General features: G+C 38.0%; 1 protein-coding gene across 1 annotated transcript; it reads right to left on the reverse strand.

Moving 5' to 3' along the window:
• Positions 1-145: 145 nt before the first annotated feature.
• Positions 146-19,410, reverse strand: LOC133532637 (cytosolic beta-glucosidase-like). The gene is made up of 7 exons (XM_061871392.1): positions 19,328-19,410; positions 12,567-12,691; positions 10,753-11,420; positions 10,166-10,356; positions 5,825-5,933; positions 3,950-4,194; positions 146-319 (listed from the first exon to the last, which is right to left on the reverse strand). Exons 1-7 carry the CDS (start codon positions 19,354-19,356, stop codon positions 163-165), a joined length of 1,524 nt encoding a protein of 507 aa, XP_061727376.1. The 5' UTR covers positions 19,357-19,410; the 3' UTR covers positions 146-162.
• Between the last annotated feature and the right edge of the window lie 550 nt (positions 19,411-19,960).

The raw sequence follows: 19,960 nt of genomic DNA on the forward strand, positions 1-19,960 counted from the left end.
CAAACACGTTTAATAAACAGTTCCATTATATTGGTACGGGTCTGGATCGTAGTTGAAGTCAATAGTCCCAGTGCGTATGATTTCCTTATACACTAGCGCGGATTTCCGAGCGGTTAGTTTATATAACATGTAATAATATAAACAATCTCACTCCAAACACGTTTAATAAACAGTTCCATTATATTGGTACGGGTCTGGATTATAGTTGAAGTCAGTAGTCCCAGTGCGTATGATTTCCTTATACACTAGAGCGGATTTCCGAGCGGTTCGTTTCTTGTCTGGGTCGTCAAAGTCCACTTGGTAGAGGCCAAATTTGTACCTGAAACATAGCGGTAGGTGTAAGTAGGTTAATTTTAATATTCTTTGCCATTTTAAGGTTTAGGTATACAGGGTGACCTTAGCCATTGGACAAACCCTGAAATCCCACGTAGGGCTACTTCTCAGGAATGCTCTGACGTTAATATTTTTTTAATTAAAACAAAAGATAAAAAAAAAATTACAACAAAAGTTATTTGCAATAATCGACAACAAAAAGAAACACACTGTGTTAATCTTTGGCAGTGTTTTTGACAATTTGTTCGAAATATTTGATAATGATGACGTTTTTCAAAAGACAGAAGTACGGAAGGTGGAGGTAAGGAAATAAATCTCCATGTACCAAAAATTGTCATCAAAAAACCTTAAATAGGTGGCGCTACAATACCTAGAATACTTGAACAAAAAAATCAAATCATAGACAGCGCACTTCACTCCGTCAATAGCGCCTAGGTTCTTAGCTACTCTAGCGCTACTCTGGAGAGATTTGGAACTATTATTTATAGCTAACAGCTGGACACTTTTGCAACAGTTCTACCAAAGGAGATGTCACTCTTAATTCCACACTCCAGAGTCAGAAGCTTATTAGCGTCATAAATAAAAGAGATGCTGAAAAAGGTCGAAGAAGGTTCCATACTATTCTTTGAGGATATTACCTTAGGAGCTACTAACACATACAGACTGCTCCAAAGTAAAAAATGGTAATTTGCTAATTTCTTCGAAACCGCTACACCGGTTGTTATGATACTTTGTACACTGGTTCTAAATACCCTAATGAATATGTACATTTCGACTATGTCCAATGGCTAGGGACACACTGTATAAATTTTATTTACGTTGATTAATAAAGGGGCCTGAAAGTCTGATAATTATATAAATGATAATAACCCTTGATGATAAATTTAATAGAAAGTATACTAATTGCCCCAAAAACTACGGTCGGCGGGATTCGTACCTAGGACTAGTTTCATACCTAGGCAATGTAGGCAGTTTTTTTTAAAGTTGTTTCGTAGAGGCCGTCTATAAACTTTTCACCGACTCGAACAGAACAAAGCGCGGAAGTGTAACGTCATATTTTCATAGAACTTGGCAATAATGATGTCATCCAGACTTATACTCTGTATCTTTAGGTACCGTAAAACCACCCAACTATAGTCCAAAGCTCCCAACTATGGTCCACAAATAAACTCAATTTTTCTCGTTCAGGTGTGTATTTTACTATATTTTTATATTTCTAAGGCAAAGTATGTTTGTAAATGGAAGGTAAAACTAGGAGTAAACCAAAAGGAACGTTGGTATAGATACTTAATTTCCTTTTGAACTTGTGGACCATAGTTGCAGTATTGGACTAGAGTTGGGTAGTTTTACGGTATTTAAATAAAAGTAATAAAACCTACCCTCAAATGACTCTAAGTCAGTTGAGGGTAGATGAAAACATTACATGATCAAATAATGTAGGTTACATAGATAGATAGAATACTCTTTATTAGCACACCTCAGAAAAAAGATACAAGAAAAGAAACAAATGATTAAATTCAGAGGTAGACAACAGGCAATCTTATCGCTCACTTGCAGACAACCTTTGGATAGCGGAATCAGAGAATAAAACCGGCCAAGAGCATGTCGGGCCACGCTCAGTGTAGGGTTCCGTAGTTACTCTTCCGTCACAATAAGCTAAACTGGAGCTTAAAGTATAGTAAATTGTTAACCAAGGGATGAAACGGTACCTTTCACCCTAGTTAAACAAATAGGCTTTGCATAATCAGTACCTAATTAAAGTAAGTCTTTTTACTATGAAGGGAAAACTTTTTGCGATAACTCAAAAAACAGCTAAACTGATCATGTCCGCTATAGTTTTCATTTAATGTCTTTCTTAAGCTCTACTTCCACGAATTTTTTCATATTTTTTGGACCTATGGTTCAAAAGTTAGAGGGGGGGGGACACATTTTTTTTTTCTTTCGGAGCGATTATCTCCGAATATATTCACTTTATCAAAAAATGTTTCTTGAAAACCCCTATTAGTTTTGAAAGACCTTTCCAACGATACCCCACACTCTAGGGTTGAAGCGAAAAAAAAAATTCACCCCCACTTTACGTGTAGGGGAGGTACCCTAAAAAAAATTAAATTTTTAGATTTTTTTGTACGACTTTGTCGGGTTTATTGATTTATATATCCATGCCAAATTTCAGCTTTCTAGCACTAACGACCACGGAGCAAAGCCTCGGACAGACAGACAGACAGACAGACAGACAGACAGACAGACAGACGGACATGGCGAAACTATAAGGGTTCCGTTTTATGCCATTTGGCTACGGAACCCTAAAAAAGTAGGTGTTGCTAAAACGTTATGAAGCAAAACACACAATTACAGAGAATAAACATACAGATATAAGAAATACAAATAGACATACATAATAAATATATATAAAATAAACCGAAATATAGCTAAATATGACAGCAGCATGTCAGCCACAGAGTAAAAATAACTATGTATGCTATATGACGAATGAACGAAATGTCCTATTCAAGAATTGAAAATGAAGAACAAATAAATTTGACGCTGCGAGAAGTACTAATAGAGGCAAGAACCGCGAATTTTAGCCTTCGACCATCAAAAACGAGTGAAAAATACTTAGCGGCGTGTGTAAGTTTTGTAAAATGGAAAACCAGCAAAAACGCCCAGTCTTTCTCGGAAAACGTGTTTTTAACTTCAATGAAATAGCGAATAAGTAACTACAAGTCCAGTTCGCTTTGGTACAGTCAAGGTATTAAATATCGATACAGACAAAGTGCCATAAATATGTATACACGACCTTATTGCCTATATATTAAGATTGTGTGTACATATTTTTGTCACTTTGTCCGTATCGATATTTAATACCTTGACTGTACTACTGTTTTAACAATTAAAGTTTGTTCAATTTATCAGCTTTATTTTTTCCTCGCAAGTGTGTTGAAAAACGTCGTATGAAACGCGTGTGCGTTAGTCATTACACACATCAGCTTTATTATTGCGCGCTCGTTTGCAGCTCGCGCGCACAATATCGCCCCGTATGTAATGATAATGACCAACGGAGCACACTTGTATCACAATGTACTATTACAGTACATATGGCCGGCTTTTAAATTGTCGACATAGTTACGTAATGTCCTAATTATCGCACTAGTGCGGTAAAGTAGCACCATATGTACTGTAGAGAAATATTTAAGCTGATACTCAGCCCAACATTAATAAGTTTTTGGCAAAATTTCATTTTTGGTACAAGCTTTTATCGCTGACTGTACTTTTTTCCACAAGTAACTAATACTCATCGAGACAATTCTAAAAACCCCAAACACACGTAGGTTGCGTTGTTTTATCACAGAGTTCCTATGGCTAGCTCCTGTCTCCATCATCAGATCAGCTTGATGGTACCATGATATTGCGTTGTCACCCGACTTACATATATATGCAAATTTTCAGCTTCATCGGAAACCGGGAAGTGGGTCAAATTTAACTTGCAAGATTTGTCCCATACATACTAACAGGGCAAGTTAAATAAGAGCTTGTAATTTTACTGAATAAAGAAAATTCTCGGGAACATGTCCTGCCCTTTTTTCAATTCTTATTATTACTTTCGCTGTTTACTTACCCATATCCACTGGTCCATTCAAAACTATCCATCAGGGACCAAAAGAAATATCCCTGACAGTTAGACCCATCTGCCCTCGCGTCCATTAAGGCGTCTAAATAGTTCCTTATATAATTCACTTTCTTCCAATCATCGAGACCCTCAGCTGATGATAGAGGGAAACCATTTTCGGTGATGAAGACCACGGGGTTATTGTATGTGTCTTTGAGGTATAGGAGTAGAGAGTAGAATCCTGGCGCGTTGGCCTGTAAAAAGTTAGTGTCAATAATAAATTATTTTCACTTTTATTCGATGACCGGTCTGGCCTCGTGGGTAGTGACCCTGCCTATGAAGCCGATGGTCCCGTGTTCAAATCCTGGTATGGGCATTTATTCGTGTGATGAGCATGGATATTTGTTCCTGAGTCATGGGTGTTTTCTATGTATTTAAGTATTTATATATTATATATATCGTTGTCTAAGTACCCTCAACACAAGCCTTATTGAGCATACTGTGGGACTTAGTCAATTTGTGTAATAATGTCCTATAATATTTATTTATTCCTGACCGTACTTCTCATAAGCATGTCAAATACTTCTCGAGACCTCTCTAATGAGCCTAGACTCGATGTTGTGTTATTCCATCGAGGAGTTCCTTTGGCTACCTTCCGAGTGCATCATCAGATCAAGTCCATGTTAACATATCATTGCATTATCGTCGGAATCACGGAAGTATCTACTCAAAATTTCAAATGAATTAGATATCAGGAAGTAGTTCAAATTGAAGTTACAAGATATGAATGAAATATATATTTTATTTATTTATTATGAAACAGTCCATCAAATAATATGGTTATAATCCATTTTCTTCATTCTACACCTACAGTTTCCAATATTTGTTAAAATTTATAGCTAAAGACGATACACGATGTAGCACGAGAAATAGTTATTTTCACCTTAGCAGCTCGAACAAGCCTACTTTCGTCACTCCGGGGAGTGACAAAAGTGCTACTTCCCTCACTCCGGGTAGTGACGAAAGTGCGACTTTCCTCACTCCAGAGAGTGAGACAAGCTTTCGTCATAATGATGATGCCTTTCATTCATGAATGTAAATAAATGTGGTTAGCTTTACTTGATGTTGAATTTTATTTAACCTTTAATATGTTCGTACTACTGAGGTGAAAAGTTGTATGTGTCACACGAGAGCAAAGTTATTTTACATCTCATCTCATCTCAAAATCAACACTCGCAAGAAAAACCAACTTTCCTCTCTTGTTGCGCAAATAACTATTGTTTTACAAGGGGGCAAATTTGTTGTTTAACCGCTCGTGTTAATATATTGATACCCGAGCAAGCGTTCGATTCCAAAATTTAACTACGAGCGTAGCGAATAGTTCGAGAAGTGGAATCATGAGCGTTGTGAGGGTCTCAAGACACGATTAAACAAACTTTGCCTCCGAGTGAAACACAAAAATTTTCACCACACCAACGCGAGGAAAATACTAATTATGAAATACCAAAGAAATCAAATCCAAAGGAACGTAATAAAATAATATTATCCAAAATCATCATTTAATAGTCAATTCTACCAGTTAACATAAGGAAACAACTCAAAATTTACATCTGATTACTTTGCCTCACATGTGGATAAGATGCAAATTTCTTATTAGTTTTTGAACAATCAAGAGGGCCTTTACCAGTTGGTGTGAAACATAATATATCTTACCTTAATGATCTGAACTCTTCTGAGATGATTCTATATGATAATTTGTCAAATATACAAAAAAAACGTGCTAAAGGGATAAGAAATGGCCGTTCAATGTACCAAATTCATTGTGCTTAGCGTCCTTATTAATCCGCTGTCAAATTACTTATATTTATAGAAAACTTCACTTACCCTCATACTGTCAAACGAGCTGGCAGGCCACGAGTCATCCATGTATGTGCCGATCCCGACGTCGTCGTAGAACGAAGGCTCTTCGTACATTCCGTTCACTGATTCGTTTCTGTAATGTAGGAAAAGCTTTTTTGTTAAATGTGCCTCTGTGAGCTGTAGACCGCGCGAGCATAGCTCAAAAGCTGAATTGATGTACATTTGGCTCCGCCGTTTAGAATAAATCATTTTTTCGAAATTTAAGTGTAATAAATAACGTCAAATAAATAAATAACCTCACGTGTATTATAGGTAAAAAACTTAAGTAAGTCACCTGTTGTATGTAGTTGTGGCGTGTTCGAATATACAATACATGTTTAAAAGACACACACAAACAAAACAAATGTCTATTCGAACACGTCACAACTACATACAACAGGTATGTGGTTGTGACGTGTTTTTTACGTATATTTGACTTTTTTTTCATTCGACCTAATTTTAAGATGTGTGACGTGTTTTTTACCTATATTTGACTTTTTTTTCATAATATTGAATAGAGTAAATCGCTTTTTGAAGTACCAAGCAGGGATCGGAAACCGGTATTTTTTGTATGGGAACGAAAACGGTATTTTTTCGTTCTTTGTTAATTATTTCATTTCTAATTGGGCAATCTAATAATACGAAGTCGTTATCAAAAAACACAACCGAGTCCTATATTTGGAGTATAAAATAAACCGAAATATATGTTTATTACAAAGTTTTTCAAAAAAACCGGTTTCGATCCCTGGTACCAAGTGAAGATTTGTGTTTAACGAAACCGAGAAAAAGTATGTGGTACACATAGAGGAACAATTTGACAGAGGCCGCGCAACTGACGACCAGCCTGTGACACTGCAATGGGGGAAGGATTGAATGTGTGCGTGGCACGAATGTATACCTAGGTGGATTGAGTAGACCGTGTATTAGCACTGCATCTATCGATCGCGCATCGATAGTCTTCTTCTTCTTTTCCTTTTCCCACTTTAGGTGGGGTCGGCTCTCCTAATTAATTTACGCCAGGCACTTCTGTCCTGGATTGTCTTTATGTCTAGCTTGGCATGCTTTATTGTTGGGGTCATGTTTGTCCACCAGGTGCCGGGCGGGCGCCCTCTACCGCGTTTTATTTCAGGCAATTCCAGCGCCTTACGAACCACAATGTCATCGTCAATTCGCATAACGTGTCCGTACCATCTTAGCCGACTTTCTGTTATTTTTTCAGGTATTGGGGCTACCTTGAAACTACCTCTTACATGTTCGTTTCTAATTTTATCTAGTCTCACCAATCTCAAAATTTTAATTTCATTTACATGAATTTTCTGTTCATGACTTTGTTTGACCGCCGTTTGTTTGATCGCGCATCGATAGTAACGACACATTTCTCTATGTGTTGACTGGCATGTTCGAAAACGACCAATCGTTTCGATTGGTGGAGGCGATTTATCGTACCATGGGTACCCCGTTTAATGTATTCTCTGAGCGGCCGCAGACGGGATCCTGCGCCTTGGAATACTGGGTTATATAGCGATTAGAATGCATGTAATCTTACTAAGACGGGTTCTAAGTACTATACCTATAGGTAGTACATCGGGCAAAAATATTTCGAGGTTGCAATAGGTCCTATTATCCTATAGAATAGGATACCCACCAGTACCCATCATTATGCTGCAATAATCATTAATGCTAAAGTAGTCTTAAGTGCCGAAAATATCATTAGATATTTATAGTCGTTCGATTTGTAGCTGGCCCCGAACGGCTGATCCTTTGTCTGTTATTAAGTAAAACCGCACGTGCTACTACCTGCATAAAAATTGGTCCGGTCACTTTAACCGGTTATTGAATTACAACTCCTATGGAAATTGCAATTCAAAATGAACAAATGTTAAACTAATTTGCGATTGCTTGTGTGGTCTTTGTACAGTTACTGAGTGCCGGCGAGTCTAACGCTACAGAACCAGTCTAAAATGTGTCCTCGAGATGCGTAAATGCGCGTTATCGGAGAGCGCACCTACATAGGTTTTTTGAGCGTTGCACTAGCCCGCGCTCAGGTGCCAATTAGAATTATACGACCCTTTTTTGCAGGTAATGGCACCTGCGGTTTTACTTAACAATAGACAAAGGATTAGCCGTTCGGTGCGAGCTACAAATCGAACGACGGTACCCGTTGCACTATGATGAAGGAAATTGTCTCGTCCAATAAACATTACTTCAACTTCTGGTCAGCACGGCGTGATAATTTACGGCCTCAATATCAGTACAATATATTGCTCCGAGGGTTAATAACGCAACTTATTGCAAGAGTACATTTATCTCGGCCATCAAAGTTTATAACCATTTACCCAACAGTCTTAAGGTGTTAAGCGGACAATCATTTAAACGACAGCTAAAGCAGTGGCTAATAGATCAAGTTTTTTACGATTTAAAGGAGTATTTTTTATTTAAGTCCGTGTAATTTTAGATGTACTTAATATAAATTTAATTATATTGTAATTGTGTAATATTGTATACTGTTTACCCGAAAAGGGTAGCCGTTGTGACTCTGTATCATTTTAACATCTTGTTTGACACGGTAAACAATAAACGAATTCTTATTCTTATTCTTATTGTGAAGAATCTTGTCTAATCTCAAATAAGGTCTAGTTTGCCTTTTACTTTGGAAGGTGGTTCATAACTTTTATAATTACATTACGATACAAGTGCGAAAAATAGGAAATTCGAAACGAGTGGCGATATATTAAAACACGACCGAAGGGAGTGTTTTAAATCGACACGAGTTGCGAATTACCTATTCGCACATGTATCGTACAACGTTTTACAGTACATATAGCCCTTTAAATGTTCGACACAGTAACGTAATATGCTAATTTTCGCACTAGTGCGGTAAAGTAGCACCATATGTACTGTAATAGTAGTTTCTTCTTAATAGGATCACACAAGTGTTTTAATGCCTAATTATGTACAGTTACATACACTATTTTATCTACACACATATTATGTATTGTAATTTTAATCTATTATTTTATGTATTTCTTTTTAATTTTCTTGTTTTTAACATAGTGTGTAATTTTATTGTTTTTTCTTTATTTTTATTTTTCGTCGTTGACATGATTTTTTTATTTTTATTTGAATTTGTTATTATTTTTTGTGATTATTTATCGGCATGTAGTGTGAAATATTTTTTTTTAATTGAATTGAATTGAATTATAAAATTTCATTGATATATTCACTAGCCCAAATTACAGGGCATCGTTGTTCTCTTGGCGGAACTCGCGGATATGTGGTGGCGTAACCGAAATATTTTTAACGCTCATTTTACACGAAACTTCTTGGTTGCTTCCTGTTCGGGGACCTTTACCGCCTCAACCACCTCTTCACGGCGTTCCCCTAACAAAGCAAGACAATAATGTCAATAATAATACAAAGCAATAATAATAAGCATGACAATAGACATTTTATACTTAAAACTAATTGAAAGACAAACTGTACGTCAAACGGCGGCAAATGGAAACTTTTTTCACGCATGTCACGCATTAGTCATCATCATCATCATTTCAGCCATAAGAAGTCCACTGCTGAACATAGAGCTCCCCCTTGGACCTCCACATGTACCGGTTGGAAGCGACCCACATCCAGCGTCTTCCGGCGACCGTAATGAGGTCGTCTGTCCATCTTGTGTGTGGTCGTCCTGCGGTTGCTAGTCCGTGGTCTCCACTCGAGCACTTTTCGACCCCATCGGCCATCTTCTCTGCGTGCAATGTGGTCTGCCCATTGCCACTTCAGCTTGCTAATCCGGTGGGCTATGTCGGTGACTTTAGTTCGTCTACGGATCTCCTCATTTCTGATTCGATCACGTAGAGAAACGCATTAGTAGTTTTTTTTTTAATTCAGAGAAAATTGATGTAGTTATGAAGCAATTACAACATCATCACAGATAAGAAATTTAGTTGTAACAAAACAGTTTATCGTAATGTTGGCCATTTACGGATTTTGAAGGCATCATAGAGGGTTTATGATATATGTGTAGATAAAAAATATTACCTTCCCCGGCCGATGCTGCCGAAACTTACAGAAATTGATAGTTTTTCAAAAATAACGCGTTTGATCCAATGCAAATTTGCAAAAATGTTTCAAGATCGTGGTAATTACTCGTATATACATACTAAATACCCGCCCGTACACCATCATGCTGTAATAGTGAATGCCAACGAAGTTATACTCGTAAGTGCCGTGGATGTACGTCTTCTCATCTTCGTTCAGCGGCCGCAAATGGACTCTGTGCCCTTAAGGCCACTTGACGGTGCAACCAGAACAGCTAAAATAACAAATCACCTGTACACCACCACGCTATTATAATGGTTAATGCCGACGAAATCATAAGTGCCGTGGATGTATTTCTTTTCTTCTTCACTGAACGGCCGCAGACGAAACTCTGTGCCCTCACGTGTGCTTGTTGCTACCACCCGGGCTGTCAGGCGTTGGGGATAGTCGCCTTTGAACACTGGGTCTAGGTATTGTCCTACCTAGAATAAAATTATAGGTTCTCTTATTCCTGCCTACGAAGCTGATGGTCCCGGGTTCAAATCCTGGTAAGGTAATCCTTTTCTTTCGGAGCGATTATCTCCGAATTTATTCACTTTATCAAAAAAAATGTTTTTATATTTTATTGATTTATATATCCATGCCAAATTTCAGCTTTCTAGCACTAATGACCACGGAGCAAAGCCTCCGACAGACAGACACGACGGACATGGCGAAACTAAAAAGGTACATAATATCTTGAAATTGTAGGATATTTATTTACTATATATAGATATAGACTAGGCTTGGCCATTATTTCGCTTGGAACCTTTTCTTTCCTGTGTCCCGTTACAAAATACAATTTTGCTATTAAAGAAAACCTGTAAGTTGGTACTTACATAGAAAGCCAAGTAATCCTTTACAGCTTCAGCATCTTCCTCCGACCGACTGGCCGCTATCGGCCACTGAGCATCCACCACCAACCCCACCTTCCCCCCTTGAAACCTGAACTCTGCATCATAAATATGATAAGCCTTAGCATGCCCTAATAACAAATTCCTTCCACATTCATAGAAACCTTTCCCAGGAGATTTTATCAATGGCGGATGCAAGCCAAGTTCGTAGCTAAATAAACAGTGGATAAACGGCTCGTTTATGGTTATCCAATTCTTTACTTTATCACCAAACGCGGAAAAAGCTACTCTTGCGTAGTCTCCGAATCTGTCTACTGTATTTTCATTCAACCAGCCTCCATTTTTACCGAATGCGATGGGTAAGTCCCAATGGTATAAAGTTACAAACGGCAATATATCATTTTCTAGTAATAAGTCTATGAATTTTCTGTAATGAGCGATCCCACGTGGATTAATATGGTTGGTAGTTCCATCTGGGAGTATTCTAGTCCAGGATAAGGAGAATCTGTAGCTTTTGACGCCCAAATGTTTAAGCATTTGTATGTCTCGCTTGAAAAGCCGGTAGGAATCCGTGGTAACGTCGGCGTTGGTGCAATCTTCGACGATATCGGGCTGTTTGTGGAGATAGAAGTCCCATGTTGATAGGCCTTTTCCTGCACAAAAAAACTGAGTTATTCGCGGACGGTCTAGAATGCAAAATGACTAGTGTAATATTTTACCTACATCGGTTATAGTCTACCGCTCTAACGGACTAGAACGCAAAATGCCCACATATTTTTTTCCGTTTTATCTTAACTTTATAGCGATGTCGACGCTATAAAGTTAAGATATTCTGTACTGTTTGGCCTTCGGCCATTTGAAGATACCTAACGAACCTAACCTACCTATATAAAATGTTGTGGTCATTTTGCGTTCTAGACCGTTTGCGATGTAGACTAATAGCGATATAGACAAAATATTACCGTAGTCATTTTGCGTTCTAGGCCATCCGCGAATGACCGAAAAAACTTACATATTATCTATGTATTACTGATTCAAGAAACAAACAATAATAAACACGCATCGAAAAAAAGTCTCTATTTGGATAGTGTTAGTGTACTGTAATATTTAAAAAAAGTTTACCAAACATCACGCTAGATGGCGATCTATTTAGCGCGGCGATTTCTACATCGCGCTAACAAAGTTTTATTTGGGATTGTTTGGCTTTCAATCTGATTCAAGGTATCCATCGCGTTGGAAAGTGTATATTTGGATTTTTAGATGTTTGTATGTTTGTGGCTTTTAATGAAATCTGGCAAATAGATAAGTTTGAACATGGAATAAGTCATGGAATATTTTTTCACCCCTTAATTTACAACTAAGGGGTGAAATTAGGTAACCAGTGTTGTCACATACAATTTTGCCGAAGTGGTAGAACAGGGTGCAAAAATAGGTAGAAATGGGTGGTTTTAAAATGAAAAACAGGTAGATGTACCACTCAATAGCAAGTACGTTTTTATGATTTAAAATGTGTATAGAAATTTTCAAATTATTTATGAGTATAACTATATTGTGATGTTAGTACACATGTTTATTAAAGAAATCGAAACAAAAATGAGGATTTCCATTACATTGAATCTAAATTCGGTAGAAATTAAGTAATGTTCCGTCACATGTATTGAGAATTACTTACAATTGTACCATTTTGAAAAATAGGTAGATTTCAGGCCGAGGGAGGTAGATAGGTAGAACGCAGGCAAAATAGGTAGATCTACCCAAAAGTTGGTAGATGTGACAACACTGTAGGTAACCAAACGTACCGTCCACATTCCAGCTCCCTTCGATCTGGTAGGCAGAACTGGAGACTCCGAACGAGAAGTTATCAGGGAATCTCTTCTCTAATTCAGGTGTCACGACCACGTCACCATCGACTTGGGGTAAAGCACTGTAAAGAACAGAAAGTAGAGTTAGTAGAGTACAATTTTTTTGTCCTTTTACCCGACTGCCGAAGGAGGGTTATGCTTTTTGAGTGTATGTATATACACCGTGTTTTTTTCGATTTGCGTTAATTTCAAGGGTGCATTCCTGAGCTTAAATTAAGTAACTTTCTCAAAGACACCGGTATTCTAATTAACTCCATTTCGGAGATAATCAATATTTTATTTTTATCTTATAAAGCCCTTAGTAGTGTGTACACTTACCTTAGGGCCCGTTCACAATGTTCACATATTGATTAGTGTTTAGTACGGGTTAATACATTTGCTACTAAACGTAAGTACTATCTCGGACGATCGATGTTCGAAATGACATTGACATGTCACAGTTTTCAATTGTTTGATTGAGATAAATGTAATGCCCGTGCAACAACAACGCTACATGCAACATTTAATTACTTTTTATAACAAGAAAAAATAAAAAAATTTTTTTTTTTTTGGAAAATAATTATGTTATGTAGTTTCCTTAAACGTACTTACCAATACCCCGAAGTTAACGATATTCAATAAAAACACGGTGTATAAGTCGATTTTAAATTGATCAATAGGATAATTTAATAATAAATATTTTTTATTATTAGGATTTATGAAAAAAAATGCCTAAAAAATAAAGCCTGGGCTGTTCAATTAATTTTGAAAACAAGCAGAAACGTCTGCAAGCGATGCTATTAAGCTTAGAATAAATTTAAAAATGGAAAAATTACTGCCTTGGGCATCCAGAGGCCGTGAGTTCAAGTCTCACCCAAGGCAGTAATTTTTCCACTTTTCAATTTATTCTGGGCTGTTGGTTCGGTCTGTTTTAAATAGTATAATTGAAAAAAAAACACTGATTTGATGCCAGTGATGTTGATGTTGAGTAACAATAATTCGGTTTTTCGAAAAAAAAAAGTACAATTTCTAACGCTTGGGTTTTAGTAGCCGGCCAGTAACTATACGATACTGAATAAAAATCATTTATTTCAAACTATAAAATGATTGATAAAATCCGTTTTTCAGGATATACAAAGGTAGTGTGAAGGTTTGAAACTTTCAGTCTTTTGGTTGGTAACTGGCAACAATTATATATTTGAATTCAGAAGTATCGCCCTGCTAGGGGAATAAAAATTCTTATGTCATCATTTAAAACACCAGCGTATGGAGTGTGGAATTAAAAGGAGTAAAATCTCTTATGGTAGAACTGTTGCAGAACTGTCCAGCTGTAGCTATAAATAATAGTTCCAAAACTCTCCAGAGTAGCGCTAGAGAGTAGGTAAGAACCTAGGCGTTATTGACGGAGTGAAGTGCGCTGTCCATCATTTGATTTTTTTTTTTTCAAGTATTCTAAGTATTGTAGCGCCACCTATTTAAGGTTTTTTTATGACACTTTTTGGTACATGGAGATTTCATTCCTTATATCCAACTTCCATACACCAGCGGCCGGGCCGGCCGGGACCGTGCGAAGTGCATGATGGGAGTAAGTAAAGCGATCCCAGCGCATAAGGTGGCAAAAATTTTAACTAACTGCGGATAGCATCTTAACATTTCGTACAAGTTATATGGCTCGAAATGAAACTTTAATTTACGAGTACCTACTCCTAAAATAGTCATTAAATTGTATGGTGTAAGGGACCATTGTAATCTATATGAAAGGCTTAATATAACTAACGTATTTAATTTGATAATGCTTAATACTGTATCCGTGTAAGTAGCTTTGCAAATGCCACATACTATGTGATATTTTTCTAGAAGTTAAGAATGGGTATAGTATGTTATCCTTAAAAGACAGACATTCAACATCACGGACTTTTTGTAGACCCATGAAAGAGAGACAACCCCACCATACATTGTGTTGGTATAGCTACATAGCTCAAATGGATTAGGCAGCGTTTTCGATTAAAGCTCCTAGCCAGCGTAATTTTTTCCGACAACATCGTTATATTTCAAACAATTTACACAAAACCTTAACAAGTTATATACCTAAACCTTCCTCAAGAATCATTTCATCAATAGATGAAAGTTGTGTGAGAATCAGTTCAGTAGTTTTTAGTTTTGGAGTAGTTTTATAAGATGTAGTGCATTGACGTTTTCCCCTAGACTTGCGGACGCTAGTTTGCATGACAGTCGTGCACATAGCGAACAGACCAGGAGCAATTTCTATAACCAATCGCCTCCCGGCTGAAAACTCGTGTAGTGGTTAACGGCTAGGTATGATGCACCCTTGGGGCCGTCAGCTGCCGCTCCGTTGGTGGGTTGAGGAATGGCAGCCACCGAAACACGTAAAATAAAATAAAAATTGTCATCGCCTCCCGTTTGATACTTTGTCAAATGATAGTTCAGATGCTGTTTTTGTTAAAGATTGTGTAATCTATGCCGTACATTAGGGGTAAAAAGATTTTGTATCTGTGGTTTCCTCTTTGTCGCTGCCCTCAGCCCAATGCGGTTGTAAGATTGTGTCGTCCCATTTATTTTAATTATTTTATGTTTTACTCAGCCTTTATAACTTTTACAAACCTCTTTTAATGTAATGTTTTCGATCATATAAAACTAGATATAGTTGTGTGTTAATTTACTACGATTAATACAGACTCATATCATAACTTGGTGTTGCTCATTCGTAATCTCGGTTAGTCCCTCGTCTGCTTCCCGTGTGCTCCTTATATTCCGAACAGGTTCAGGGCCTAGGCACAAAAGCTGCAGAAAAGCTAAAAGGCGTTGAGATATTCCCAGATTACCAGAGTTACGACAATGGCGCAACCAGGGACGAGCACATGCAACATAACCTCAATGTCCACCTTAGAGAAACTGAAAGGCTTGGACAATTGGATCAATTGGAAATTCGCTGTGAAGATGGTGCTTACTCTTGATGGTTTATGGGGCTGCGTCGATGGCACAGACACGGACACTACCAAAGATGGACGGGCTTTAGCAAAAATTTGCCTGTCATGTGAGCCACACCTTTACCAAATCGTGCGGAATGCGACGACCGCTAGGGATGCGTGGAAGTCATTATCCGATACTTTCGAAGACAAAGGACTGTACAGGCGAGTACTTTTATTACGCAAATTACATAGAGTAGAATACGGTCACTTTGCGGGCATGTCGGATTACATCGAAGGTGTCCTTAAGCTCGTCACGCAGCTAGCCGATATCGGGAAGGTTATCGACGATGCAGAGACAGCTGAAATCCTGCTGTCGGGCTTGCCAGAAGAATTCAACATACTAGTGTCCAGCCTTGAAGCGGCTAACCTCAGCGGCACCTTATCAAGTGAGGTGGTCCGGACTAGACTACTTCAAGAAGATCACAGACGAAGCCAAAGTAACACTACAGACAACCTAGCCTTCATGGCTAACAGGAAGAAGAAAAGCAACAATAACTTATGTACTTACTGTCAGAAAAAGGGCCACTCCGCAAGCCGCTGTTTTAAGAAGAAACGAGAAGAAGCAAGGAAAACTGGACAGGAACACACCATGTTTGCTTCTGCATACTCGGCAACACATTCTAATGAATATGTGCTCGACAGTGGAGCGTCCAGTCACATGGCTGGTGACTTGTCTCTTCTTCATGAAACTAAAAGCAAGAAATGTGTGATCACAGTAGCCAATGGACAGCAACTTAATAGTGAATTATTGGCTGAAGACGGCATTCCTGCACAGTGCATCGCCTGCCTTACCGGGAAGATGTGTGAAACATCGTTTCCGCGGTCAAGTGCGGGGCGTGCTGCTAACCTTCTGGACCTGGTGCATAGTGACATCGCCGGACCGGTTCATGTACCCAGCTGGGGCGGAGCTCGGTATTTGCTGACATTCACCGACGACAAGTCAAGACGCACTTTTGGCTATCTACTGAAGAACAAGTCTGAGAGAAGGCGGCAAGCACACCAGTGCAATCACCCCTGTCTGAGCTGTATCGCACAACTGAAGACGCCACTGAGGATAGCGGCGAGGCTGTGGTGCTGTCTAGCCCTGTCACCTCACCACTGCAACCCTCTGCATCTTCAGATTACGAGCCAATGTTGGCGGAAGTAGAAGAGTCTGCTGTTCCAACCAACTTTAGGCCAGTGCGGAGTACGCGAGGTATATTTCCTGAAAGGTATAATGATTTCCATATTGATTCTCTGATGGCTACAGCAAGTTCATCGCAAGAGCCACTTACTTTCCGCGACGCCATGAATTCACCTGAAAAAGACGAGTGGTATGGTGCCATGGAGGTTGAGTTGGGCTCGATGGTCAAAAATAATGTGTGGGAGTTGGTAGATCGTCCAAAGAATGTTAATATTGTGAAAAACAAATGGGTTTTTAAGAAAAAATACGACTCCACAGGTAATTTAAATAGGTATAAAGCAAGACTTGTTGCATGTGGGTATAGTCAAAAAGAAGGAATAGATTACTCGGATACTTATTCGCCTGTGGTTAGGCATTCCACCCTAAGAATTTTATTTGCAATTGCAAATCAGTTGGATCTGTGCATGGACCATATTGACGTCACCACAGCTTTTCTAAATGGTGAGTTAACTGAAAAGATCTACATGGAACAGCCAACTGGTTTCCAATCTAATAATAATAAAGTATGTTTGCTTAAAAAATGTATATATGGCTTGAAACAAGCAAGCCGGATGTGGAACATTAAAATACACACATTGCTTGCTAAAAACGGATTCTTGCAAAGTAAATGCGAACCATGTGTGTATGTTAAGAAAAATGAGACTGAGTACATAATTATAGCCTTATTTGTAGATGATTTTTATGTTTTTCACAATAATTGTATCGAGACAGTTACATCATTGCTAAAACAGCACTTTGAAATACGCCATCTTGGTACTTTAAAAAATTGTTTAGGCATGAATGTTACTAAGTACAATAATGTAACTGTTCTAGATCAGCATGATTATATTAAGAGGCTGCTTGAGCGCTACAACATGTCTGAGTGTAAACCAGTGTCAACTCCATTACCTGTAAATTATAAATTAGAAAAGTCCAACAAGCATTTAGATGACAATGTTTATCAGTATAGGCAACTACTAGGCTCGCTTATGTTTTTGTCCGTTTGTACTCGCCCAGACATTTCATACGCGTGTAGCCAGTTAAGTCAATTCAGTACATGTTTTGATGAAAGCCATTGGCGGACTGCAAAGCGGGTATTAAGGTACTTAGCCGGTACTATCAATTATGGCCTTTATTTCGAAAAAGATAAGAACTTTGAAATAAACGCTTTTGCGGACGCTGATTGGGCTAATGACATAACTGACCGCAAGTCGTATACTGGTTTTGTAGTTAAACTTGGTAATTGTGTCATCAACTGGGAAGCCAGAAAACAGCGATGTGTCGCTCTTTCTAGTACAGAAAGTGAGTTTCTTTGTATTTCTGATGTTTGCAAGGACATATGTTTTATTAAGAATTTCTTGTCGGAAATTATTGATAAACAATTTAATGTCAATGTATTCAATGACAATCAAAGTGCACAGAAATTGTTGTTAGTCAAGGAGTATTCCCATAGAAAAACTAAACATATAGACTTGCGGTACCATTTTGTTAAAGATTTGATACATGAAGGGAATATTAGTGTTAAATACTTGTGTACTGATGAAATGATAGCCGATGTGCTTACAAAACCATTGTGTGTGCAAAAGCATCTAAAATTTGTAAAAGGTTTGAAACTAAAATGCATAACTGAAAACTCGCATCCATAGCTGTTGTTACTTGTTATGTTTTAGAGTCACAGTACTAGTTAGATTTCATGTTGTTCAGTATACTTGTTCAATATTCTATCATGTTGTAAGATTATCCAATGTACAGCATAAGGAGGCGTGTTAAAGATTGTGTAATCTATGCCGTACATTAGGGGTAAAAGATTTTGTATCTGTGGTTTCCTCTTTGTCGCTGCCCTCAGCCCAATGCGGTTGTAAGATTGTGTCGTCCCATTTATTTTAATTATTTTATGTTTTACTCAGCCTTTATAACTTTTACAAACCTCTTTTAATGTAATGTTTTCGATCATATAAAACTAGATATAGTTGTGTGTTAATTTACTACGATTAATACAGACTCATATCATAACTTGGTGTTGCTCATTCGTAATCTCGGTTAGTCCCTCGTCTGCTTCCCGTGTGCTCCTTATATTCCGAACAGTTTTAAACTTTTAAGCTAAGATCGCACCAATAGGTACATGCGAGCGAGATGAACTGCGATCGAGATCACGCAGTCGTTAGCGTAAATGTCAAATGCCAACTCTGGTAGCCGTGCAGGTGACAATTCTTTCGAACGCACACTGGTGCAAACTTGGAGGATTTAACAACTGGAGGCGCCTTTAAGAGCTTACCCCTCTGTCGAAAAGCTCGGCCAATGGTCATATGTATTGTATGGACTGACGTTTATCTGACATGGATATTTGTACGTTACGTAGAAATAACCATACATTTGACGTGCCCCTCCCCCGCAAAAATCGGCAGACTGTTTCGTACAGTCAAGGCGTCTCCAGTTTTTAAATCCTTCAAGGGTGCATTCGTAAAATAACGTGATCATTAGTATTATCGTGATCGTTTTGTTTTAATGATTGTCACGATTCTAACTTTATGATAAATAAAATGCATTTCAATAAAAAAAATACTTACAAAAATACCAGCACCGTCCATAGCCACATTCTGCCTGTCTCTTGCACTAACAAGAAATGTATTAAAATGTTAGTTACACACACATAATGAATGCCGAATAATGTGTCGCTATAAAGTATTGCCCAGGTATTGGCTGTTGTATTTATAAATGTTGTTATGTATTTTTCATGTCACTATATGATGTTACTATAAATGTTGTATTGACTTGTAAAAGAGCCCTTGAGGCCTACTTGCAGAATAAATTTTTGAATTTTTGCTATAAATACAGAGTAAAAAAAAGAAAAACAGGCAGAGGTAAAATCGCTGAGACGACTGTGACTTCACATCACGCCGATTTCCTCTTGTATATGTCGGCGGCCGACCGTAAATTCCGGCAGATCATGAAATTCGGTATATCGTTCCGAGTCAACGGAGCCCTGTTGTGTGGGGCTTAACATTAACAAACATCTAAACATCTTAACCAACCTATCCTCAGTCCTACCTATTGTGACTAGGTACCGTCAAAACATTACACAGGAACTTTTTGGAGGACGAGCGGTAGATGCACAGATTATTAATTAGTTACTTGGTAGATGGCTCAAACGCAATAAGTGATTACGCACATATTCTTTTTCACATCACCTTTTCGGAAAT

Source organism: Cydia pomonella, chromosome 27, assembly GCF_033807575.1.
Source record: "Cydia pomonella isolate Wapato2018A chromosome 27, ilCydPomo1, whole genome shotgun sequence".
NCBI classification, from domain to species: domain Eukaryota; kingdom Metazoa; phylum Arthropoda; class Insecta; order Lepidoptera; family Tortricidae; genus Cydia; species Cydia pomonella.